General features: G+C 35.5%; 3 protein-coding genes across 5 annotated transcripts; 1 reads left to right on the forward strand and 2 right to left on the reverse strand.

Annotated features, from left to right (window-relative positions):
• Window positions 1-530: 530 nt before the first annotated feature.
• LOC108649346 (uncharacterized) lies at window positions 531-8,029 on the reverse strand. The gene is made up of 12 exons (XM_089257084.1): window positions 7,756-8,029; window positions 6,925-7,690; window positions 6,345-6,459; window positions 5,375-5,594; window positions 5,190-5,315; window positions 2,766-5,054; window positions 2,591-2,709; window positions 2,394-2,531; window positions 2,059-2,333; window positions 1,907-1,995; window positions 1,686-1,850; window positions 531-1,634 (listed from the first exon to the last, which is right to left on the reverse strand). The coding sequence occupies exons 2-12, from the start codon at window positions 7,347-7,349 to the stop codon at window positions 1,447-1,449; spliced, it is 4,149 nt and encodes a 1,382-aa protein (XP_089113210.1). The 5' UTR covers window positions 7,350-7,690; window positions 7,756-8,029; the 3' UTR covers window positions 531-1,446.
• A 618-nt stretch (window positions 8,030-8,647) lies between these two features.
• Window positions 8,648-9,957, forward strand: LOC115563243 (glucose-fructose oxidoreductase domain-containing protein 1). The gene has a single exon (XM_030385929.2). The coding sequence runs from the start codon at window positions 8,713-8,715 to the stop codon at window positions 9,871-9,873; it is 1,161 nt and encodes a 386-aa protein (XP_030241789.1). The 5' UTR covers window positions 8,648-8,712; the 3' UTR covers window positions 9,874-9,957.
• A 536-nt stretch (window positions 9,958-10,493) lies between these two features.
• On the reverse strand, window positions 10,494-25,100 carry LOC115563242 (ATP-binding cassette sub-family G member 1). 3 transcript variants are annotated; one of them, XM_030385926.2, is made up of 12 exons: window positions 24,957-25,100; window positions 18,707-19,112; window positions 18,524-18,641; window positions 16,248-16,443; window positions 15,925-16,070; window positions 14,550-14,788; window positions 14,349-14,489; window positions 13,807-14,111; window positions 12,476-12,644; window positions 11,624-11,724; window positions 11,326-11,484; window positions 10,494-11,257 (listed from the first exon to the last, which is right to left on the reverse strand). In XM_030385926.2, exons 2-12 carry the CDS (start codon window positions 19,044-19,046, stop codon window positions 10,913-10,915), a joined length of 2,259 nt encoding a protein of 752 aa, XP_030241786.1. In that variant the 5' UTR covers window positions 19,047-19,112; window positions 24,957-25,100; the 3' UTR covers window positions 10,494-10,912. The 3 variants fall into 3 exon arrangements, with proteins under 3 accessions (XP_030241786.1, XP_089113240.1, XP_089113241.1); XM_089257114.1 differs by lacking the exon at window positions 24,957-25,100 and adding an exon at window positions 24,319-24,470; XM_089257115.1 differs by lacking the exon at window positions 24,957-25,100 and adding an exon at window positions 20,042-20,059.
• Between the last annotated feature and the right edge of the window lie 1,025 nt (window positions 25,101-26,125).

The following is a 26,125-nucleotide window of genomic DNA, read 5'->3' on the forward strand; positions in this document are numbered from 1 at the left end:
TCTTGGTGATAAAACCTATTATTTGAACTGGATGCAATCCCGTTCCAGATGATTGGAAAGTTTCTACGCGCTTTGTGCTCTAAGCGTACAGATTCCTTGCTAGAAAACAGAGGTAAATTCTTTGCTTATTATACTAGTTTTAGTTTTAATTAAATGTTTTATAACATACACTCTTCCAAATAGTTTAGCGGGATCCATTTCAGTTGAATATAATATGAGTACTGGACATTAACAAAAAATTGTATATACAGAAGTTTGCTATGATAAAGGGAGATAAATATTATTTGGATCGTTATATTATAGGCAGCTATTAAAATATAACAATAGTCAACACTCAAAATTTTCTACAAACAAGTATTTTCCATATTAATAATACTTGGTTTCTATGCAAACGTTGTTTTGTTTTCGTCAAGGCACAATACCTACCCTGTGTGTAGTTAGCAACGAATCGGCCATGAACTAAAATATAATATTAAAATAAAATTCAACTAAACCACATACAATTCTATTCATTAATAATACCTAAAATGTTTTCGTTGATTATTGAGTTTATTAAAGCTTTCTTATATGATATAAACATATGTATATATAGTTACTATATACATAATGCTTATTTTTACGTTATGCACAAAAGATATACAAGATTATTGGTTTAACATACAACAAAGTTTTAATGTAAGCTTCAAATGCTTAATTCTCTCTTCATATTACTTGAGTTTTTGGCAGAATATTGCCAGTAATTGTAAAAAACATTGTTTAGATTATATAAATTCGAAAGCAAACAGAGATTGATATATGCGGCACCTGTGATAAATATATACATATTATTTAGATATATATACTTTAGGTAAAATACAAAAGCTATTATCTTCAATTTTTTTTTTAGAATTCATTTTAACTAAAATATTCAGTAAATTTATCGAATGTAGTTGGTAAATTGTTGGGTGAACAATTTAAAAATAGTTTATAGTTGCTTTAGCAAATTTTCTAATTACAGATTGATGATCCTAAATATATGTATGTACTTATGGCTGATTATTTGGATGGCCAGATGCAATATAGAATCGACAGAAGACACGACAAAGAGATAAGAGTCACATACATTTAAGCGTTTGCTTATAACCTAGACAACATTCACTTTACTCTAAGATAATATATTATTAGTATAACAGTGCCAATATGAATATCTAACGAGTCTCGATTAAATAACAGGTGCTAATAGGTACAGTATTCATTTTTTGCAATATTACAATTGCTCATATACTGTGAATGCAAATGTATTTATGTATAAATGAATATATGCTTATTAATTTATACATATAAATATTTGAATATATGTATATTCATTTAAATGTATACATATAAAATTAAAATATTTGTATTTAACAGTCCATAGGTTTGGTGTATCATATTGGCATATTCCTAATCTTGTTACAGAAACCGTTCTCACAATATGCCATTCGTATAATATTGATATCCATCATACAGTTTAGTTGAGAGACTTTTCAGCGAGTCCTGCACAAGCTGCTCCACCTTGCGTTCCATTTCCTGTTCAGTTAAATTCATATGAAAGCGTTTGCGGAGATTCTGTACGGTGCCGGAACAGCCGTTCTTAAAGCAGGGCAAATGAGCATCTGCAATGGCACAATATAAAATGTTGTTTCTATGGAGCTCTATTTACTTACTGCTTCTCATGATTTCCACCAAGTTTATAATGCGATCCATGTGCTTGCGCACAGACATCATGCCTACGAGCAGCAAGCGTTTGAACTCTCGCCAATGCTCAGAATCTGTGCCGCCCATTACTTCTACAAATTCATGGGTGAGCTTAAAGGGCGACTGCTCAAAACCTGATATTAAGAAACTTAAGTATTTACTTTAAAATATTGAACATTTAAATATTTACCCAAGTTCTTGGGGGATATGCTTAGAATGAAACCGAAGTCTATGTGTATTATATGGCCATCAGAATGTAACAGTATGTTACCATTATGTCTGTGAACCGAAAAGAAGAGGAGTGAATTGAGTCATCTTTGACAAAAATTTCATTTATCTTACCTATCTTTAACCTGCAGCAGATAAGATATCAGACAATATGCCGCACAGCTTTGAACAAAATTCTTTTGAGCTTGACAAAAAGTTTCGCCTGTTACTGCTCCATATTCGCCGATGAAATAGTCTCGCAATGATTTGTTTGAGTTCTTTTTGATTTGATGCAATGAAACCGTGTTCAAAATGGGCTCAATCAATCCACTGTCATTCGATAGACATATTATTTTATAAGGCCGCACCCACAGATCCACGTTTTCCTCCAGCCAAATGATTTTAAACATCTATAAAGGGATTTATAAGTAGTTAGTCGTTCGAAGCTAATGCATAAGTTTAATAATGACCTGCAGTAGCTGAGTAGCCATCAGTTCTTGGCGCAAGTCATCCCCACACTTCACAATGGCGGATAAGAGACGCCAATTCGATAGATGACCATAGGGCGAGGACTCGCGTATGAGCTTCTCCTTCTCATGCCAGGGCTCCTAGAGATCAACCAGATTACAAATTACAACTGCTCTAAGAGCTTAAATCGTGAACTAACCTTTAGGGCTGCCGCAGATGGATCTTCGGGATCATTGCTGAACGGCTTCGTGTTCTCGCAACTCAAATTTTTACAGTGTCGAGTGCGAACATCGCCGATGTTAAACCAAACTGGTGGACCTATAATTTCAAAGTTAATTTCTGCTGGACCCAAATTTTTAGATTGACGGATTTACCTTGGTCCCTTGAATCGCACGAGTCTAATGACATCTGCGAAATGGAGTCACGTTCGCTGATTTTGCGCATGTTCAAGTACTGCGCCGTGATGTCATCATCTTCCTGGGACCAGGCATCATCTGAATTCAGCTGCAGTCCACCCAGTGACAGGTGACTGCTCGGGTTCCCACTACAGCAACAACTGTGGGTAGCTGGCTCCCCACAACCGCTGTCTGTGTTTGATGACGACGATTCGGTTCCCTTTTTGCGCCGACAACTGGAGCCTTGATGACTGTTGCTGCTGCTTAAGGTGCGGCTGCAGTTGTGTTGGAAGTTCAGACAAACGCCCTCCAAGTGCTCCTCACTCTTGGTATGCCGCAGCGACGGCATCATCTTTGGTATGAGCGGCGAGGTGTATATGTCGTCTACCTCGACTACTTCTACGTATATGATGTAAGGGGTTTTATCCTTCGAATTTAATACGGCAGTCTTTTCCTCTGTGATGCGCACCACATGATGCGGAATATCCGAGTAGAGCGGCAGCCAGACCCGAGCTGGCAGATTCTTGTTAATCAAATTGAGAAACATACGCAGCGCTGATGTCTTCTCTGCCTTGGAGGCCAAGGACGTTAAATTCTTCCCCGCATTCATTAGAGCCTTCATGAACTCCTTTTGCGGCGCAGTCTTTGGTGCACCACAATTGCAAAAGGTGCGATGACCCAGCAAGCCATTAACCTGTCCACGCACAGTTTGAAAACATGTGCAGCCGTTGTCGAAGGCACGACCCGAGCTGAGATCGCCCAAGCATAACTTTGCTGGTGCTGTGGATATCCGATGCGCCGTGTTGATCGAATGCGGGTTGCTGGAGTCGACTAAGAGCACTGTGGCATCTGACTGGGAGCGATAATGCGTCTTCTTGACCAAGGAAACAGACGGGCTTTGATTTGATTTGACTTGAGGCATACTCTCCTTCTTGGTGAATATTTCCTTCATGAGCGACAGCTTGGATTTGCGCCCTTTACTGCAGCTGCCCAACGAGTCAACCTGATGATTGTATGCCTCCAAAAGCCACAGGCACTTGAGCGAAAAGTCAACAGACTTTCGGCACCGAATCGTGAGATAGGGATCGAGCACTTCAGCAAGCTCATCCATTTCAATGTACATCACGATCAACTGTGGTATATATAGATCCACCTCCTGGTCGGAAAAGCTAAAGATCTTGTTGCCAATAAAGCTGAGAACACCTGGCTCCTTTGAGTAGAACAGATAATGCACGGCGAAGTGAATATTGAATACAGGCGATTCAAAAAACCGCAATAAGCCGCTCGGACCTCGTTCGTAGCTTTGCTGCGGCGCATCGACGGCGGGTGGCTGATCGTTTATATATTTCACTACGCCTGGCACAGGGACTTTCACTTGCTGCACCGACCTTTTAGAAGAGCTGACCGTCTTCTCATTTTCCGCTGCTGCTTGAGGGTCTGTAAGTGCAGGTTTCTTCATCTGCACACCCTTAGATAAAATATTGGCTTTCGCTATCTCTGTTGTCGATTCCATTGGGGTAGGGTTGACAGCTGCCGCAGCTGCTTTTTTGCTGGAATTGGAGCTTAGTAAGCTGAAAAACTCTTTCCTTTTGGAAACCTCTGTGGGCGACTTGATCAGATCTGACGACATTTGTCCTCCGGTACTTGATGGGGTGCAGATTGTAGACGTGGACGATTCCAGAGGTTCGCTCGTTTTCTGCTTGATTGCATTCTTCTTTTCGTGGTTCTCAATGATGCTTTGGGCCGTGCGAAAAATTGCATTCTTAGTAGCACCGAAAAAACTTTTAAACAACACCTGATCGCTTTTAGTGCTCTCAGAGGGCGTGTGTGCTGCAGCTGTTTTTGATGGCGTTACGGCAGGTAGTGTATTATTGGACACAGTTTGCGATGTGGACAATGTGGGCTTGTCATCCTCATCGCTCACATCCATCACCGGCTCTATCTCATTAGGTGCCGCACCGAGCTCCAAGTTAATGGCAGCCTGAGACATGTTCATTACGCGATAACGCGTTCGATCATCCGCTTTGATCGGTTTCGATGCAGGTTGCAGCGTGCGGCAGTCGATTACGTCCACTGTTGTTGAGGACATGAAACAATGATCCGATTCTATTTTTTTACGATCAGAATCAATGGGCGTTGCTGTTTGTTCTGCTTCGACATCGTCATCTGCATTCGTATTGACATCCATTGCGCCCAGATCGAGAGACTCATGAGAGTGGCATATGCGATTTAGCGAAAATTGGTCTGATTCTGAGCCACATAAAATGCCTAAGAAACAAAGAGTGTGTATTAGTTAATATGCTTACATATTGAATGGGCAAATAACAATATAAGGAAAAGGCCTCATATATGATAAAATTGTCCATGAACTAAATTATAAATTATTCCGAAACAGTTCCATACCAGAATCATCCGATCCAAGACTCGTCAAATCCTCACGCTTTTTGTTGTTGCCTGTGCTACTGCATACATCGATTGTCTCCCGCAGCCCCGTTGTTGAGATTTTCGATTCAGTGGGCCCTGAATCAACTACAATATGACAAATGTATTAACGACCAATTTGCGATCATCTAAGAACAATCACTTACCCATAATTCCCATGGATCTCTGTGAGTGTACTGAGACTGCAGGTGTGATCAAATCTGTCTCTATCGGAGCACTGGAAACTTCTCCAATCACTTGAGGTGCGCTTGTGGCTGCATCATTAGCCTTAGCAGCTTCCATTTTTGGGCAGATTTTGCTATCGAAATTTGTTGAAATTGAACCCACTGTAATTTCACATTCGGCATTGGGAGATGAGCTCTCGACCTATAATTATTAAAATATTTATTAAACATTAGCTTGTCAGCAAAAGCTTCTTTTGTATCTGTATTTATTTTTTTCGTCGGCAGATCCCACAGTTCAGTGCAAAAAAAAAAAAACCTGTTCTCTCACTCTCTCATTAAATTGCAATCGCTCTTAAAACTCAAAGCTGCAGTAACGGAGCATCAAGCTTTACCTCTCTTTGACTTCACTTTTCTCTATCTCTTCGTTGGTGCGACCAGCACAACTGGATTTCAGTGTAGTTGTTGATAAACAGAAGAGTACACAAACAGCTAAGTATGCAAAATGTGCGCAAAACGAACAGCGATAAAAACAAGCGGAAACTTTTGATTTCAGCTCGCCGAAAATCGAATACCCTTAGTAAGAAAAAATATTGACATATTTTATTATCAGGTTCTATAATTAAAATGACATTCCAAACATGCTAGATCATGTTTCAAAAGCAACAAACTTAAAAAAATTGCTTGTATTTTTAAAATTTTTGAAAAACTACATCTAGATATTATTCCTCCTAAGACTTATGACAATGCTTCTAAATAACTTGGAAAAGTATAAGGCATTAGCAAGAACAAATATTTGTTATATAATTGAAAGACCTTTAATGAATAGGGTATGCATATAACTGATTACAAATATAAAGAAAATATTTATATACGAGTTTCAAATAATGAAATTTTAAACGCAACTACTTATACCTTTTCATGCATTCCAAATAGAGAACAAACATAAACTCACCTCCGGTATGCGTTGCAGGAAGCTGTCGAGACTGCGATTGCGATGATGTTGCGTTTGGTTAACCCGTGTGGTGCTCACCGAAGAAGAAACTGGCGACTGCAGTATGCCCATTGATCTAGAAATGAGCAAAGTATGTGAGAATAAGCTTTAATTATTTAAAGAAAAAATCAATAAAATTTCGTCATATATCCGAATGACTCTTAACATACAAAAAATAAAGCCAACAAGCATGTGCACTACTGAACTAATTAGTGTAACCAAAAATATATATCAAAACAACATATTTGTTCGTTTTCGCTTGTATGTCAATAAACAATAATAAATATAGAAAGTTATCAATATTTGGGTTGTAAATCACAAAGCGAACGTGCAAAAGTGAGAGCAACAAGTGCACGAATAAATAGATACGTCAACAATTATTTTTCTGATAAACAATTGCTGTTAGCACAAAACTTTTCAATTGCTAGTCCAACATGTCAAGTTAACAGCTAACAAAAATAGTACTACTCACTATAAAACAGTTAACACAAGCATTTCAAAACGTTTCTATCAGTCGCTTAGTTTGGAAAATGCAACTTACCTCGAATCTAAGCTGAAGTTCCTTTGATGTCTCGGCACTCGTTTTGGAGATCTATCGATTGTTTGATTTTCGACTGAGGGTAAAACTAAATTTTGATGCGAACGGCCATGCACAGAGGGCATGGATTGATGGAAACTATTGTTAGGGCGCGACCTTGAGAATACCGAGTTCTTTGGTGTGCTTGCCAGTGAACCAACGCTTGACCTTGAGGCTGTGCTGGGAGGCAATATATTAGACGACACAAACATCAGTTGGGATTTACGATCTTCATTTGTTGTACAGCTCATGAGTGAATGCTTCAATGCTGTTAAGCTATGTTCGCTTGGACTGTCCTTTCTGCTCAAAGCCGTTGTCGACTTAATCGAACTAACATCGTTATCCAGCCGCAATATTAAAGCGTTTGATGTTTTGATGTTTTTGTCCATCTTCAGGCCTTCCTCTTGTCATTGGCAACAGGTAAAAATCAACTCGTGTGCACTCTTGATTTAATGCAGCTAAAGCAGGTATAGACGGCCATTGTCATCAGCTACCTGCTTTCCGTGTGTCTTCCTTTTGGTCAGAATGTCAGTACTAAGAATTCGCAGACTGATGTTGTGGTTGATATAGGCGTGAAGTTTATTGAAAAAAGAGTTAGAAGAAAGTGGCGGCAGCTTAAGCTAATAAATGACTTCTCTTCAAATAAAAATTCCTTAATGGAGCAGGTTGCGCCATTATTAGTTGCAGTTATTGCTTATTATGCTTTGGGCGCATTTAATCGGCAGATTCTCTACAAAATACACAAAAAGATATATTTACAAAACATATTAAACAAGAGTGGCTAATGAAACTTACTGGAGGTGAAGCTGTTTCATTTGACTTTCGACCCCGCTCTCATTTTCGTTTCACTTGCCTTACGCGTGCTTATATTGAATTTCCATATTAATAGATTCACAACATTTTGGACTCGAAGACTCAACTAGTCAATCGAATATATATTAAGTTTTCAAATCATATATAAATTAATATATTAATTAAACTGAATTTAGTCTATCAAACACAAACAATGCAAATTGCATACAACAGTTTGTTAGTTTTATTTAATATCAAGTGATGGGAACAAAGAGTTTGTATTAGTGATGCTCATTGATATCGATACCCTAATATCGTAAGCCAATAGGCTCTAATTCAAATGCTATCTCTAATAACGGAATAGCATATTCAATTGTAAATGTCCTTTCTTCAAAAAAACACGACAGGTTCATAGAAAATTAGCAATATATTACAAACAGTTCGATTTTTTCGATTATTTTTGAAATCAACGATATTCTTTGCGCATATATTCAAATACTTTCCATCACTAACTGTATGTTTTGTATGTTCCCTAGCAAATAGCTGCACCATCGGGACCCCTACAGAATATAAAGGTGTGGCTGGTCTGCGCAGACGAAACAACCAACAATTCAATTCTGGCCGTTAGGCAGTCTGACAAAGGAAAACATTTTTGAAACGTAGTTTTTTCTGTATTGGTGCTTTGCAAATAGTATTAAAATTATTGGACCGTATGTACAATTATTCTGCATGAATAAATAAAGCTTAGGCAGATTTCTATTTAAATTCTTTGTCTTTATCTCCTATAAGCAATTTGATCACTAGAAGTTGCGCCTTATTGCTGCAGCTCTTGGTTATTTTTAGGCTATTTATTTGGTATGTGGTATTTTTCGGAAATGTTTATTTAACTTACTATACTATACTAACATACTTCGACTAACTGGCCACACTGGGAAATTTTCATATAAACATAAAAATAAGATGCTTCCTGGCGTTGGCGTATTCGGAACAGGTGAAATCGCCAATGTCCTTGTGCCACTACTCCGAGAGAAGGGTTTCGAAGTTAAAGCGATATGGGGACGCACACTAAGAGAGGCCAAGGAGACGGCAAACGCACAGAACGTCGCCTTCTACACAAACGTCATAGACGAAGTGCTCCTGCGCAAAGACGTCGATTTGGTATTCATAGTGTGTCAGCCGTTTCTGCACGCTGAGATCTCAGTGAAGGCACTGGGCATTGGAAAGCATGTCGTGTGCGATAAACCTGCTGGCCTTCATCAGTCAGACTCTATGAAAATGGTGCGTGCAGCCCAGTATTACCCGACACTCATCTCACTGGTGAATCATCCACTCCGGTTTCTGCCTGCCTTTACGCAAATGCGACGTTGTCTACAGGATGGACTTATCGGATCGCTGGGTGAGGTGGTACTGATGGATGTGCGTGTACAAATGGGCACACTGTTCCCTGAAAAGTATAACTGGATGTGCGATGCTCAGATGGGCGGTGGTGCATTGAATCTGGTTGGCAGTGTCGTGGACCTCGTTCACTTTCTGTCGCAACAGCAGGCGATTCGTGTTCACGGCGTCCTGAGAGCCTACACTAAAACAACGCCATCCATCAATGGCATACGCCAAATAACAGCGCCAGACTTTTGCAATTTTCAAATGGAGCTGGCGAGTGGCACGCTCGTCACGGTGGCCCTACATAGTCACACAGTGCCGACAAAGAGCTTTTCCCAAGAGGTGCTTGTCTATGGCAGCAAGGGGCATCTGGTGGTACGCGGCGGTGATCTGTTCGTACTTAAGGAGTCCCAGCAAAAGGAGGAAGCTGTCTACGTAGATGTTCAGGACTTGCATGTTTCCACAAACAATTCGTTGCTGCCACGGCCCTATATCAAAGGACTATGTAAAATGGTAGGCGCTCTCAAGGAAGCCTTCAACAGCAAAGAATCCAGCTGGATAAAGGCGCCTGTCTCCACCGCAGCCACCTTCGAGGATGGCCTCTATGTGCAAGCTGTCGTCGAGGCTATACGCAAATCGAATGAAACACGTCAATGGCAACGCGTCCAGTTGACCACAGATGTGCCTCTAAACCATGACCAGATTATAAGATATGGATATGCGCGAATGTCCACTATGTGAATTATTTTCGCTGTATTCTTCAAAACGCCTTTCCACCATTAATGTATTTAACTTATTATTTTCAGCATTTATATTTTGCATTAATAAATAAAAAAAGCCGTAGGTTATTAAGAGTACATAAGAATAAAGTGATTTAAATTATGTGGATATGTATATGTATATATTGGGAATGACTCCATAGAACTGCGTATCTAAATTTTAAAATACAAGTAAGGTATTCTAGCCTAAGACACAAACTTTATATTATCATAGTTTCTAGGACACTGGGAGAATAGAAAAATTTGCATGCCATTGGCGACAAATCAGCGTAAAATAGAATTCGTTATGCCTATAAGTTCAAAATTATACAGGTTATAAATGTATATAGAAAAGAATTTTAATAGTCCCTCATATTTTTTATGAGTTCACGGATTTTATGAGGTGAGCTTCTATGGGTTAAAAATTCACGAATTGAATTGAGCGAGCTGAAAAGTGACAATCGGACATGAAAAACAACACTTTTTTTACAGACTGATTAGATTTGTAGGTGATTTTATTTTATGTGTGAAATTGAAAAATTGTATAAAAGGCAAGATTGTATATCATATTAACCTTAACTGGAATCTTTTCTTTCTCATACATCGTTGAATTACATTGAATTTAGAATTTGTAATTTGTTCGTTTCATGTTTTTGGTATATCAGCACTTATAAAATATATTTATAAAAATTAATTGCTATGCTGGAAATGTAAAATCCACTACCCTAAAGCCTTTGAGTACATGTTAGCCAAATGACATAAATAATTAATATTATAATAATATTGTCTTTGATTCAACATACACAAAAACAAAACATAAATGAATAATGTTCTTTTTATCTTAATATAAATAAATAGTTAAGTTATACACATATTAATTAAAATATTTTTTGTAGAGCAAAACGAACAAATTGAAATAAAAAAAATATAGTATATAAAAACACAAACAATAGACACCAGCTATATGAACGTAAAAAAAAGTACTAAACTAATTAAGACTAACTTAGTTGGTAGCAAATTTCCTATCGTTTGTTCAGTTTGCGCCACAGGGTGATTATGGTTAATATATGCATTACACCAATTACAATGCCCATTAGCATAATGCAATCGGACATATGCACATCGGAGATCATCATGTACTTGAGAAACACTTTGGGACTACGAAAATGACAATACATAACATTCTCTGGACATTCGAGAAACGGACGATCCATGCCATAAATGGCATTCAAAGCGCCATGAAAACCGGCACGAAAGTAACTCAAATGCCACATCCAACGGAACATGGGCGTTATATCTATGTAACGCGTACAGAAACCAAAAACGGAGAACAGCACCGCCAAAATAGGACCCAAGAAGACGGCAAGCTGTGATGAAAAATTCAAGTTTCATTCAAAATCTATTTGATTACAAAAGAATATTCAATATAATTTACCTTTGTTGGCAGCGTGGCACCCACAAAGAAACCCCAAGCCTGTGCACTTAGGCTCGCCAAAATGGCTAGCAACATGAAGTAGTGAATACGGAACGAGTCCACGCTATCGTTATCCGTTAGCCGTACACTGATTACAATGTACAATGCAGTGCAGAGACTCTGGAAGATTCAAATTTCAAAATGAATTAAAATATATATATATATATATATATCAATACACTGTTTCCCATTTAGCAACTTTTGATTACTTATGACATTTAACTGCAATTCAAATAACAGAGTTGAACGAACAACTTACCTGAAAAGGTATTTCAAAAGAAATCAGTGACAAAAAGTAGGGTCCCAGCTTGTACCAGCGATTAAAGTGTTCCCTGGTCAGCATATTAATCTCCAGCGGAACTGCAAGCAAATGTATTTACAATTCTTGGTTATTTTTAAATTCTATTTCCATTTAGGCAATTGCAAAAACGAGAAATTCTCTGCCGCTAAATGAAAGCTGCATGCGTCAATGCGATTACGTGCATGTAGGTCAGGTCACTGAACCGAAATCGATATATAAAGTGATCCAGTTTTGCAAATAACGAGACAAAATAATATATATATTTTTTCGAATATATTCAAATGCCTAGTCTATCTAGAATATTCTCCTTGAAATTAGACTCATAGTAAACTAATAAATATTCATTTAATAAATATGATTTAGTAAAGCCTAATAAATCAGGAAAGTCAGTATATTCGTACTAGAAATTAGTAAAATCAATGCTGTAGAGCTCATAAAAAATATTTAAATAAATATGACAGCAAGAAAATTGACCTAGTTTGTCTACCGATATAACATAGAAGTAAGGCGAGTCTCTTAACACGCATGACAACATGCAAAGCTTATAAATCTATTCAAGCTGTCATCTATCGCGTTAACGTATTTAAGGTATGATCGGGTCAATCCCATCAATCAGCATAGAAGTATCAGAGGAAAAATGAAAGTAAAAATCTTTCTCTTTTAAGAAGCATGAAAGACTCTAATAAAAATTCTTTCTATCTTATAGAGAGACAAAGAAATTGGCATTGTATTTTCTTGTGGCAATTTCATTATATATTTATATACATTGTATATTTGTGTATTATTTCTATTTGATTTTTGTCTACTCACAGGTCAATACCACAGCCATTTTACCGGTGTACACCAAAAGCAGCGTGGAGCCATATAGGTAAACATAGTTGCCCAGCACTGAGCTGGCGCTGCTGCCCACATTCATGTAGAGGTAGCCGAATATGACGCCAATGAAGATATGCGAAATGATACGGGCCAGCAATAGAAACTGCAAATAAATGTTAACAAGCATATGAGTATATTTTAGATATATCTGCTTATATACATATCTATTTTTTAACATACTGCAAGAGCTGCAGCTAAACATTTGCCGCCATTGGCACCAGCGCACGGTTACATTAACTATGTGAAGGTCAGCATCGCTTTTCAGTTTCAGTTTTTTGTTTTTTTTTTTTTTTTCTAAGATATGGCAACAGTTGAGTGACCAGCCGCACACCCAATAGAATTTAGTTGTACATATATATTTACTTCACATATGTACATACATATATATTCTCTAATGCTTAGGCCTGTAAATGTGTGAGCAGAAATCGATTGCCAAATCAACTGAGGCTAAAACTTGTAATTGTAGAATGGTTAGACATTTTCTTTTGAGATAAATAGTCTAATAAAGTCTTAAGATTATAAAATTCAAAATTGATTCATTAATTTTAAAGTCACATGAGAGAGAACTAAAGAGGAATCTTTATCTGTTTTGTTTTCAATTTGTACTAATATTCTATTTAAATTTCAAAATATATAATTTTAATATAAATATAAAAAAAAAAATAAAAAAAATATATAAATAAATAAAATAAAATAAATAATAAACTTAAAGCGAATGGTTTAAATGGAGAATTTTGTATTTTAAATTTGTAAAATAAAATATATATTACTTTTAATTTTTAAAATAAAATATATATTATTTTTGTATATATACATTATATTTATATTTTATTTTTGATTTAAAAAAATTAAAAAATATATATATATAATTTTATTTTTGTATTTTATTTATTTTTTAATTTATTGACTACATTATGAAACTTGTAGCCCACAGTGCTTATAGATTTTCGTTGGCCGGTCGTCTGGTAAAGTGGGCGTTGTTAAACACTTTATCGAACTTGTACGTAAACAAACATTGCAAAAATATAAAAACACCGTGCATAGCGAGTGCATAAAATCGTACTGATCTTAATTGAAAAAGCAATGTAAATTGTAGTAAATTGCCAAAACTACATGAGTTGATAGCATAGTCAAAGTCAGAGTGAAGTTGCCCTAAACAGCGCAGTTGACCTTGTTGATGTTATTAACAAGTTATTTATTTATGCTTCGTATACCCTGTTTGGTGTTGTTGTTGTGGTTGATGTTGTTGTTTTGTTTTTACTTACATAATTGCGTCTGGCACAGATGAGTATGCGCTGCATGAGCAGCAAATATTGCATGAGGAACGACGCGGAGATAATATCATGATTTTGATTCGATGTCAACGTCATCTGGTTGGCAAGCTCCATGTTTTCTGTTGCCTTGGCTAGCGGCTGCTCGAGTGACTCTGTTGGTGCGTTAAGTGCCTTGATCTCCTCTAGATCCAGCTCTTGCTGTGCCGGTTCCACATAGCTGTATCGTGTGAATTGCACCGCATCAATTCTAGACAGTTCTTGGCCCGAAGCACTCAGTTTCTTGCTGACCATTGAATCTGTAATGGATATGGTTGACATTTAAATATGAGTGATGAATACGACTTTAAAATACCTCCACTCATAACCGAAAAAGAGGCTGAGCAGCAAGTTATATAAGTTATATGAATCAATGTGGAAGCTAACTAACTAGGGATAGTTGAGTGAACTAAGAGTCTCAGGCTTTAGAAAACCTAGAGTGAACTCAAATATGTTGATCTAGTATTTTTCTTACAATATATTAAATACATACATACCTTTCATAACTGTTACAATTTGCGGTGAATTTACATTCTTGGTGTACTTCTCTTGATTGGCATCGACGTAATACTTTTTATTCGCTGCCTCTATCAGATCGCTTAGATCGCATTGATGTTCCCCAACGGCTACCTCGAGCACTATTTGAAAATGAATATATTATAGTCATTCTACATCGATAGAAATGATGTTACACTCACAATAGTCGGCTGGATTGTGATAACTGGGGCACACGAGCTGCTGTTCGGCAAGAAATGGCACCAGTGCTGGAATTGTGCCCTGGTACATACAATGGCCATCTACAACCGCATATAGCTTATCGAACATTTCGAATATCAATGCACTGGGCTGATGGATCGTGCACACAATTGTATGTCCCTGGGAGGCAAGTTTCTTTAGCAGCGATACGCAAGAGCTACAGGAGGAGCTGTCCAGTCCACTAAAAGGAAATGAGAAACAGTTCCAATAATTAGTATGAATCTAGCTACATAATAACCAATTTATACTAGAAATGTTAAGGTGTGTTGGGATTTTTTAAATATAAAATATATTATAGAAAACATACAATGAGTAGAACACATACTAATCAAATCAAATTCTCTAGGAATTATAGGAAAATTACGAATAATATATAGACTTAATCCTGTGACATAACTAAATCTATAAGCCTTGCAATGAAAAGTAGATTTTTAATAATGATAATCAAGGCTAAATTAACTGAGCTGTTGTTGCTAATCAAGAATATATATATGTATTATATGCAACAGGTTGTTGTACATATTTCATAAAGAGAATATGAGAACGATAATAAGGAAAAGGAAAAATGTAATCTAGTAAGGTGTCAGGGTTTCTTTGATATACGAACTAATTTTTATTGTTATCTGTATATTGTTTATGTTATTGATGAAAACGTTTACTATATACGTTTTTCTTCCGCGAATACAACACTGAATTTCATTAGCTTTTGTAGTATATTTAATTGATTGTTGACAGCCAAACAGATTAGAACTTTTTACATAAGTTAGGCACAGTCTAAAATATAATGTATGAGCAAATACTAACGCAAACATACATAGATAGAACATATTTATTTAATTCTCTTTTAATACCATTTAAGCAATTAAAAGCACATTTTGATAATATTGTCATAAATGATTATTCACTAGGGAATCATTAGACTATAGCTGCCCAATTACCTAATGCTCGGTAAAACCAGAAACTGTCATTATGACTTTGTAGATAATTATAAAAGTAAAATTCAACAAGTGAATACTCTATGGAGAAGCAGGTTCTGGGAACTGCTAAGATTAACTCTACAATCTCTATGTAAACAAAGCTTAAATAATCATTTTTAATTTAAGGGTGGATAATTAGGGTAAGAACAATCTTCAAAGAATCAATATACATGTAAAGTAATAGTAGAAATCGAATCTAGATTTATCATGATTCCAAGAAAAGATCAACTTTCATTTAAATACACTCCTATCTTACACTTTCCACATATTAATGAGACAACGATACGTATTAGTCACAATAATTATTCACTAGTTAATTATGCGATCTGTATATACTCACGTTGTCGGCTCGTCCAGATATAGCACCGGCGGATTGCTTATCAATTCCAGGGCAATAGCAAGTCTTTTTTTCTGTCCTCCAGACAGTTTTCCCGTGTGGACATTGTAGCGATGCTCCAGACCCAACAGCGATAAGATGTGCTTTATCTAAGGGAAATAGACAAAGGAACGCAAAGTAAAGCTAAGCATGAGCATCTTGCATGTATAAAGTATGGAAATTTTCATATTCTTGACCTGAAACAACTCTAACACTGTCTGAGAGTCTGTCCATATACAAATACATACATATACATATATTATATTATGAAATTTCACATCACTTACCGTATTTAGTTTATGTTCTTTTGACACTTTGAAGCCAAGTTTCAAGTGTGCCGCCATAAGCATTATCTCGCCGACCAGTAATTGAGGACGCAGCAGATCGTCTTGATGAATGTAGCACGAGAGTCGGCGAAATTTCTCAGATATTGTGCTCATCGATTTGCCATTGACGCGTATATTGCCCGTAGCCCCGGTGGCGCTAGAGAGTAGAGAATAGGAAACCAGTTGAGAATCTGTGGGTCCGATCTCATTTACGCTTCGCACAATAATAATAATTAACACATATGTATATGTGGTACATTCACAATCAAGCGCTGAGTCGCTGTTTCAAGTTCATAGTTTAATGACCGATAAGCGACAATGGTAAAGTGAGTAAGTAATAATTACAAAAATTACAACAACAAAAAAAAAAAGAAGCTTAACACCCTTTACCCTTCACACTCGCTTCTAGCTACATACACTTGTTTTTCAACTCATATTTCATATGCGAGCTTATATTGTATATGCTAAGTAGTCATAATTTGGATTTCTGTCGTTGTTTTGTTTTATGCCACTTCTACACTTTTGCATAAATCATCAAATGCATATAAATAAATATACATAGATCAGCTTTTACATATATATTTAAATATTTTTAATACTCCTTTATGAAGCTTCTATAGAAAATAATAAATAATAATTTACTGCTACTCTCCACAATATACTAATATACTTTCTAGTTATTATGCACACACATACATAAATTAAAGTAGGAATCCCGAACGAGTATTAGACAGTCAGTGAATTGCGCAAATATTAAAGAAAATATAAATCAATTTAACTATTAGAACTACATATATTCATTTTAGGATTTATTTTCTAATTTATATATCTTCTACAGTTGGAATGTAAATCGAATATATGTACATTCATGTTTTGATTAATCCAATTTCCTGTTTTAAATACATATCTTAGACAGTATTGAAGCTAATGTCCGCTAAGTATGAGTTGAAATCATTAGCTGATTGTTTTAATTAGCGGTAAATGCTTCACAGCGACGTTTCTATTATTTCTACGTTTTAAATCGTCAGATACAGCACAGATTGCCTAAAGCAAACTCGTGTTGTTGTTAATAATGACAAAAAATAATTAGAATGAAAAAACCCATATACATATATAACTAGTCATTATGCAACAGAGGGTACATACTAGTGAGGGCGCACTGTATATTAAAAGTGACAACTCAAACAAGGAACTGTCAATGAGATTAATAAGATCGGACAATAACAATCGTATGAAACTCATTCATATATATATAGAAAATAAATAAATATATAACAAATATATTTGTAATAGGCATTACATCAATAGCAAATAGAATATTGCAAAAGAGTCCCATCATACAAATACTGCATACGAATTGATGATTGCGGGACTTCGTCTGGCTCTCGGTTGCTCATTGATCGACGCATGCGAATGAAATGCGTTCGTTGATAGTGTTTTCTTTCGCAGCTGACAGTTCCGACATCGATTAGAATTGTGACCCTAAATGCGTTTTTAGCTTCTACTTGACTTCAGCTTTCGACTTTTCCAGTCCATTGCCGACGCACATACTTAGCTTAGCTCATACTATATATACGTAGTATACAATCTATGTGTATACTTCCATGCCAGTGCATGACTCAGATGTTTCATTCGCAATCACTTTCAATGCTTCTTATGTAATACTTAATTATGCGATTCTATGTACTGTGAGAACCACGTGTATCAAGCGCGCATGCATAACATCGATTACACCTATCTCAAGATCTTTGCATTCAACGTAGTACAAGTTGAAGGTTAGACTATAGAAATGAGTTTTTTAATAATGCAAATAGAGTACTTTGACAACTAAGCTTTAATTCCGGCTAAAGTGCAGTCGCGAAAGTAAAGAAAATTTAGCATTCTAAATTCTAAGCTCAAATTGAAAGCCGTATGCATGTATTAAAGAAATATATAGCTGATAAAAACAAAAGCTGATTCATATTTTGTAATATTATTTACTTGAAAAGAGCCAATGAAATTTCACACAAAGGCCTAACGATCGTTTCGTTTGCATTCATCCGTTTCTATGAATAACATAATCAAGTATATATGGATATGGAAGCTATAATCTTCATTTTGAAGCGAGGCAAATGACTCGATTTGGCATAAAATGTGTCCTATCATTGAAACGCGAAGGGGTATTTTGCTTCCACCCCTTTCATACACCCTATACACCCCTGATTTCCCACATTCCAACGAAAATATATAAAACTTACCAAAATCCAGACATAACATTAAGTAGTGTGCTCTTTCCGGCTCCGGATGGACCCATTATGGCCGTCAGCTCGCCAGATCGAAAGTTGCCCTGCAGACCGTGCAGTATTTCCTTGGTAACTGAAGAATTGGTTAATTCATAAACTCTATGATCAATTCATTCAATTTTATATTTGATGACCTACCGAATTTGCGTTCTGCAAAAGAAAACTTTCTCACTTCGTAGCGAACATCTGAGAACTCAATGTCCACTCTTTCGCATTGGGAAAAATGATTGTGTGGATCGTTAAAATTGTTGTTTACTTTTGCGGCAGCTGAAGCTGAAGATGATTCATCAATTGACGTCGCCGATCCAGTTGCCGATGTGCAACAGTTCATGCTTAGACAGAGATTATTCCCCTTAGTTTGCCCAGCATAATGCTCCCCCTGGCTGTCCACGGTGCAGGAGCTATTGCTGCTGGAATCGGTGCCGCCGCCTCCACAGCAGGCGGCATCGGCAGCCTTGATATCTGGCAAGAGTGTCATTGTAGGTGTCTACAGCGGAACAAGGTTCCAATTCCACCTTATATTAGTTGTGTCTTAGCTGGGGCCCTAAAATAATCCAAAACGTCAAACAAGTCAATAAGCAGCTGCAGCTTTCATCAAAACAACTTAATTAGCTAATATTTACTTTCACTTATCATAATCCAATATTATTGCGGCTTGCTTATAATTCTAGTCAGAATTATCATTATGCATATGTAAGTACGTGTTTATTATATATCGATAATTGATCAATATCATTTATTTATATATAAGGATATGCACTTGTTGTTGATCTGTGGTATACCACGCTAAAGTCTTATACATTATTATACAACAATCTTATACTTTAGTTTATAATACAATAAAAGGTGTATGGAACACCTTTATATGAATGTATATCAAAGCTCAAAGATCAAGCAACAAATAAAAATTTTAATTTTATATAAAAAATAAAAAAAAACGAAAACAATTAAGGTTCTTATTCATTCATAATGGGTTCAGGTCATAAGAATTAAGTTCTTTGTTCAGGTAAAAAGTTGTGTATATTTCACATATGAATACCTGAAATAGATTGTGTCACTCAATGGGGTTAGAAAAGCTGAGGTATAAATTCTTGCTGGGGTTAAATTCGCCTTTGTGCGTCATAACTCTTAGCCGGGTTATGATCAGCCAGACTTTATGATCAATATACATCCATTTTTAATTGTATTTTGTGGAAATTCAACATACAAATATTTGTATTTTTAATAGAGTTTTAACTTTTATATGCACAAATGTATCCTTATTCGTGAATTTTTTGCATTTAAAAATGTTTTAACAACGTTTGCACGTTTCATTTTAGAGTTTTAGACCTTGAGTTTATTCCAAAAACTGTGTCAAACATACGACATTTTTTACATAAACAACTTGTGTGTTTATATACTATTTAACATGAAGTTCGCAGGGCGAACATCAAGCACGCTAATGTGTATGTATAGCTATAGAATAGGCCTTACCTTCAACAGCAATTTTCTTTTTGTCGAAAGCGGAAGTAGTATCTTTAAGAGATATTATGAACTTATACTGTTTTATGAAAAAAAAAAAAAAAATAAACACACCTAAATCCGGAGCTTGCTTCACGCTAACAAACAATAAATGAATTTCCCACATTGTATTTTAGTTAGATGGAAAAGAAAATTAAGTAATTATACTATGTAGATATAGCTTTGGGTCTTTAAATACCCTGCGTTCATTGCGAATTCAGGGTATATTAATTTAGTGAGGATGTATGTATGTAACACGCAGTCGGAAAATCGACAGACCCAAGTACATGTATTTATTGTTGAGTATATTTGCATAGAGAATATTCGTATGGATTCTAGGTCATCCTTTTACTCATTATCGATACTGCTATCAGGAAATTTCATAGTTGAGTAATCCTGACTGAAGCACTCAACCATATATAAATGTTATAAAATACATTTAATGTATTATAATATTACTACTAATATTCAGAGATATCCAAACAATAATTTTAAAATTATATTGTATACGATAGTCCAAATTGTTCATTTAAAAAAAAAAATTACAAAACAAAAATAATAATAATTAGGTTTTCCGCTGAAAATCTTGACAGAAAGTCATTATTATGTCGCCGCGTAACAAAGTGAATTGCTTTACGCTTGAACAATTTTTGAAAATATTGCCAAAGTCAAAGTTGTATAACCCAAGCACTGCTTTTATCATAATGTAGGTTTCACTTTAGATTTTCATTTATGTATTTTTTATTTTCATCCGTCAGACAGACACTTAATCTAACCCACTGAATTTGCAATAATCAAGTGTATATACAGCGTGAATAGAAAACAAAACCAGTTTGAAATGCGCGCCAAAAGGCGAATCAAAGCCGCGTCAGGTAAACCAACTAAATGTCATTTGTTGCCGAGGCATTTGGCCAGACCAACCAAATGGCCAAACCGACTTCAATATCATTGCTAAATGGCGACTCTAAAAAAATATGCGAAAATTTACTTTGTTAACATTGAGTTAGCCTTCGTTGAAAAGCAGGCTAACCATTGACACACAGCTCGTGCGAGGGTCTAAACGACATACATACATATATATATGCTTCCGAAAGAAGTCCGTGAACATCGCAGACAGTTCATCTTTGTAGCACACGTGAGAATTGAAAGTAAAATTATATTACAAATTATACTTTTAATCAAGAGCGTTCTAGTGTATATTTCATAGTTTAAAAATAGATCTAGATTTATTTAACAAATCAATATTTTCCCACGCCCCAATAGATAGACTATAAAATGTTTAGACCTACACATCTGAAAAGGAAAAATTAATAACTGCAAATTAAAATGATTGAAAGAATTATTGACTAAATAAACGCCAATTTCATATATCAAAATCATTCATATATTTATTAAGAAGAACATTCTACAAAACCAATATACTCTTTTTACTTAGTGGACAAGCATATAAAGTTAACATTGACGTAGATAGCATCGCACCAACGCATATTTAATAGATATTTAGTCATGAAATTTACCCTACATATACTCATATAAATAAAGCCGTACACGAATGCGAACACTCACACACAAATACACGTTCACTTACACTCAAGCACGCACTCACACAAATCAACTTAGATTATGAGTTTCTGTTACATGATAAACACCTACTGTAAATGTGTTTTTATTTATTTTTTTTTTATTTTTCGGAGGAGTACGACTCTGCGAATACTAATAAAGATTATGTTTTTAATCACAGTTTCTCTATTAATCAAAATGATAGCAGCTTAAATGCATGGGAGAGGGTACTAAAAGAACTGGAAAATACCCCACATGAGCGTACTTTATTGAATATTGACCATAAGCTTTAAACATTACAGGGTATGTTCACAAATTAATGGGAAAATTCTCACATATCCATCAAAATTAGAAGTTGCAAGCATTTGACCAAACTTTGTACTCATTTGAACACAGTTTTTCTTCTTTTTTTGCGATTGCCGCTTAAAATTCACCTACTGTATACACTGAAGTATATATGTACGTAAACATATACAAATATATGCATATGTATATACATTTATATAAGAATTGCGAATCGTTGCAGATTTGAGTACATATCGAGTGCAGTTTTTGAAATAGTCATTAATTGAATCAACGGCAATTGAACTTGTTCGCTGTGTCGTGAGGTCGACTATATAGGCATATATACATACATACAGCATAGATACACACATCGTAGCTAGTATTATCCGGGTTTGTCCGTACTCATTTTTGTTTAAGGTCTTCAACATTCAGCATCGTTGCAAAATTTTAAATGCTTCATAAATCTTTAATATTGCAAGTATTTCAACAAGATACATATATGCCTACGTAACTCTATCATTTTAGGGTATTCGCGTGAGCATCGCACATTTAATGGCTACATTGTGAGTGCCCTTTTTTTTTTTTAAATATATGTATATGTATAAAAAAATACATTTAAAATTAAACAAGGGAATAATATTACGTATTTGAACTCTCGAATCACTCTTGCGATAAAGAAACGTAGCCTCGCAAGGTCAGCACGGGGCGATTGACTTAGAAAAAATGCTGTAAGCAAACATTTTATGTCGGAATCAGGAATCAGGGCCATGGGTAAAATGTGTAAACATATGTATGTATTTACTTATATATGTACATACATACATATAAGTTATGTTTCAAGTTTTGCGGCGTCAAGCGGAACAATAAAGAAATAGCGCAATTAGCCGGTTTTTCGCCGCTTTATTTTAAGCCTTACAAAATGTGCTAAACAAAAATTGTAAAGTACCGAATGCTGCCAACAGGTGGCGGTGAATAAAGCGAGATATACGTAAGTACAAACACACACATTCATAGGCGTTTTTAAAGCCAGATCAAAAGCCAAGTATAATTAGCAAGCAAATCTTTTCCTATTAAAGTCCCAAACAACTGACTTTACAAAGTTTAAAAATCCATTAAAAACAATTTCACATTCAGAGAAAAAAATATTCTTGTGAGCTTTGAGTTCGTTGTGAAAGAGGAAAGACAAACAAAAATCGGAATGTTGGTCTCTCGGTGAATGTTGGTTCTCCAGCGAACATGTTTACAACTAGCTGATGCTACGTCGCATTATCAGACAGAGACAAAAGATAAACAGACAGAGAGACGCTACTGGCCTACTTTTTAGTTCTATTGCTGTTTATGCGCTACGTCACAGCAGATTATTTACAACATATGTATGTATGTATATATTTGTAAGTTACAAAAGGGGAAAACGAAACCAAAACAGAAACGAAATCTTCTGCCAAAGAACTTTTGACTAATATAAAAATATGCAAAGGCTATTGCACTTAATTGTTTTCTATCTCTCGTTCTCTCACTGTTTCTCGGTGTCTCTCTGAGCATAATTACGCTCTAAGCGTCCGAAAAAAACCACTGCTCGCTCGTCCACGCTCTCGCACTCTCTCACATAATTATATGCCACACATTCAGCATTAGAGCGGCCAGGGTAACACGAACCTGTTAACCGTTGTTACCGGCATTCGATTCTATGCCGTTTCTTTACACTTCTTTCGTTCGTCGTCTGTAACTGCGCTGCACTTCATATGTATGTATGTAGATGTATTTGGGTTTTGGTTTCTACTACGTAAATGAGGCTAAGACGATGAAACTAATATTATTTACGTAACTTAATTCAAGAACATGCGAATCTATTGGTACATGTACATATGTATGCTCTACGTATGCAAAATAGGTAAGAAGGGCAAGATTATTTTGCTCAAGTTAATGAAACAGACAACCTCATTAATCCATGATTAAAGTGATAAGTCGAAAATAAAATTATTACATTTTATTTCTTTTTTTAAAAACTCACATCATTTTCTTTAGTATATAAACACATTTGAATGTCATATGCCAGGAGCATTTTATAAAGATCAGACAGACAATGAATGCCGAAGTTACTCACGAATGCACTTCCCGTAACGGGTGCGGAGCAAGAATGTACATAGTGTGTGTGCCTTATGGTAGACGTGACTGCGTATGTGTGCATGTGTGTGCTATTGTGCTTTTACACTCGGCACTCAAAGTTAAGGAGCATATTGATAGCTGATATTTGCTTGTCCGTGAATAATATTTAATTGGTATATTGAAGTATATTAAATATATATACATAGTTATATATACATTGATTATATTGAAGAACCTATTGTATGTAACATGTACAATGTTCTTAAAGTCCAATTAAAACAAAAACAATTGCCACAGACCTCAAGAATAAATGCTGTTAACGCCAGCATGCGTTGGTTACAGGGTATAACACAGTGTCACCGTTTGGCCTAGATAAGTCTGTCTGATTGCTGTGTATGCACATACACACGTACATATTTGCAAGCACACACACATACACACAAACACACACACTTGTGTATAAAGGTAAATGTTCGAAAATACTTATTTATGCATGTAAGGACAAATTGCAGAGTTTCGTTTTTTATTTATATAAGCATCAACCGGGCTTGTACACGGAACACGCGATCACAGAATTTGTATAATTTGTTATTGAACTCCCAGAATTTTGTAATTTTGAGCGGCAATTCTATTGTTAGTTTATTGTCAGCGATTTTTGCTATTCGTGATTGCAACAAAAATCCCTGTCTATGAATATGATATGAATTTATATACGTACAAGCATACACATATGTATACATATATATAATTCACATTTAGAATTGAAGAAGAAACGCCTTTGAACAAAATCGTTTTTCATTTTGTGTAACAAATGCAATTGTTGTCATTCGTTATCGCTTTCTGCGCTTTATGGCTCTTTCTTCATTGAACTTATGCAGATCGACGACGCGTAAATGAATTTTAATTGTGTGCTATTCACTATTTGTACATTATTTACTTCTTTGCTTTTCACTTTGGCGCGTCTCCGTCCGTTCAATACGCGTTCCACATGAGCCGCTTGCTGCCGTTGAACTAAAGAACTCGCTCCCAGTGGCTTATTATTATAGTACTCCAGCTAAGTCAGTCCAGATGCGCGCTCAGCTGTGTACAGTGGAACTTACTACAAACAAACATGCATAAAAGTTTCAGCTAACTATTTTAACAAAAAACATAATTATACAATCATATTTAGCTGCTATCTTTAATATCTTCGAAGCTAACCGCATAAACATATGATTATAAAAATTATATAAAAGTTTTAAAATAATGAAGCACATTTTATACCAACTCATTTCAATGTGCAACGAGAGCGATCGAAAGCTTTGCGCCGCTCTCTGTGTTGTTTATTGTTCGCTCATTTGTTCTCTCTCGTGCCGGCTCTTGTAACGCTTACGTTATTTTATTACGTGACTGCGCAGCGGTTACGTTGTTTGAAAATCAAATTTTGTACTGTTTAATGTCGCTGCGGTAATATTTACTCTGTCGCACTCAAATTTGTTCAACTTTGGTAACATTGCTAAAAAACAAAAATGTGTGATATGCAGTACAATATGTAATATTTATTTTTTATTTAAATTGTTGGCTAGAAGATGACCCATCATCACTTATGATAATATTTAACAAATTATAAAGATTAAAACATTCAAAAATTTAAAAATACAATTTCATTTTTGATACCTATGTACATATAAGAATCTATACATTCATAATTGCTAGAACTATGAAACAGTAGTTTTCTCCATTTCTGGGTATTTTATGACGCTAATAGATGACGTTTTTACCACTATAAGAGAGCTATTAAGTTATTTATATATTTTTAGTGCTTTTCCCTATAGGTTTTTTCACATTGATCGATTTCTAGCTCATCGAAGAACTTTTATTAAAATTTAACCGCAATAATTAGGGTCACCACGACATCAATTATGAATATTTCTGAATGAATTCGATTGAAACTCTCGAAAAGCAACAGCAACTAGTTTTTATATACATATTTTGAGCCTGATATAAATTGCATCTGTTCTGGGTGTAAGGTAAATCGTAAATGTTACCTATAATTTATTCAAATATGTATAAGCTCTGAAACATTTCGCATAAATTAAATAGAAGCATATTTCGTTGGAGTTGAGC

The sequence above is a fragment of the Drosophila navojoa genome, chromosome 3, assembly GCF_054131105.1.
Source record: "Drosophila navojoa isolate 15081-1374.11 chromosome 3, UAZ_NAV_1.0, whole genome shotgun sequence".
Classification (NCBI taxonomy): Eukaryota; Metazoa; Arthropoda; class Insecta; order Diptera; family Drosophilidae; genus Drosophila; species Drosophila navojoa.

Coding starts and splice junctions, on each gene's coding strand:
- LOC108649346 (XM_089257084.1), bottom strand. CDS start 7,349: ATGGACAAAAACATCAAAACATCAAACGCTTTAATATTGCGGCTGGAT. Junction 6,460..6,924: donor AACTTCAGCTTAGATTCGAG/GTAAGTTGCATT, acceptor GCTCATTTCTAG/ATCAATGGGCATACTGCAGT. Junction 1,851..1,906: donor CATATCCCCCAAGAACTTGG/GTAAATATTTAA, acceptor TCTTAATATCAG/GTTTTGAGCAGTCGCCCTTT.
- LOC115563243 (XM_030385929.2), top strand. CDS start 8,713: ATGCTTCCTGGCGTTGGCGTATTCGGAACAGGTGAAATCGCCAATGTC.
- LOC115563242 (XM_030385926.2), bottom strand. CDS start 19,046: ATGACACTCTTGCCAGATATCAAGGCTGCCGATGCCGCCTGCTGTGGA. Junction 14,112..14,348: donor AATTGTAACAGTTATGAAAG/GTATGTATGTAT, acceptor TATCCATTACAG/ATTCAATGGTCAGCAAGAAA. Junction 11,258..11,325: donor GTGCCACGCTGCCAACAAAG/GTAAATTATATT, acceptor TTTTCATCACAG/CTTGCCGTCTTCTTGGGTCC.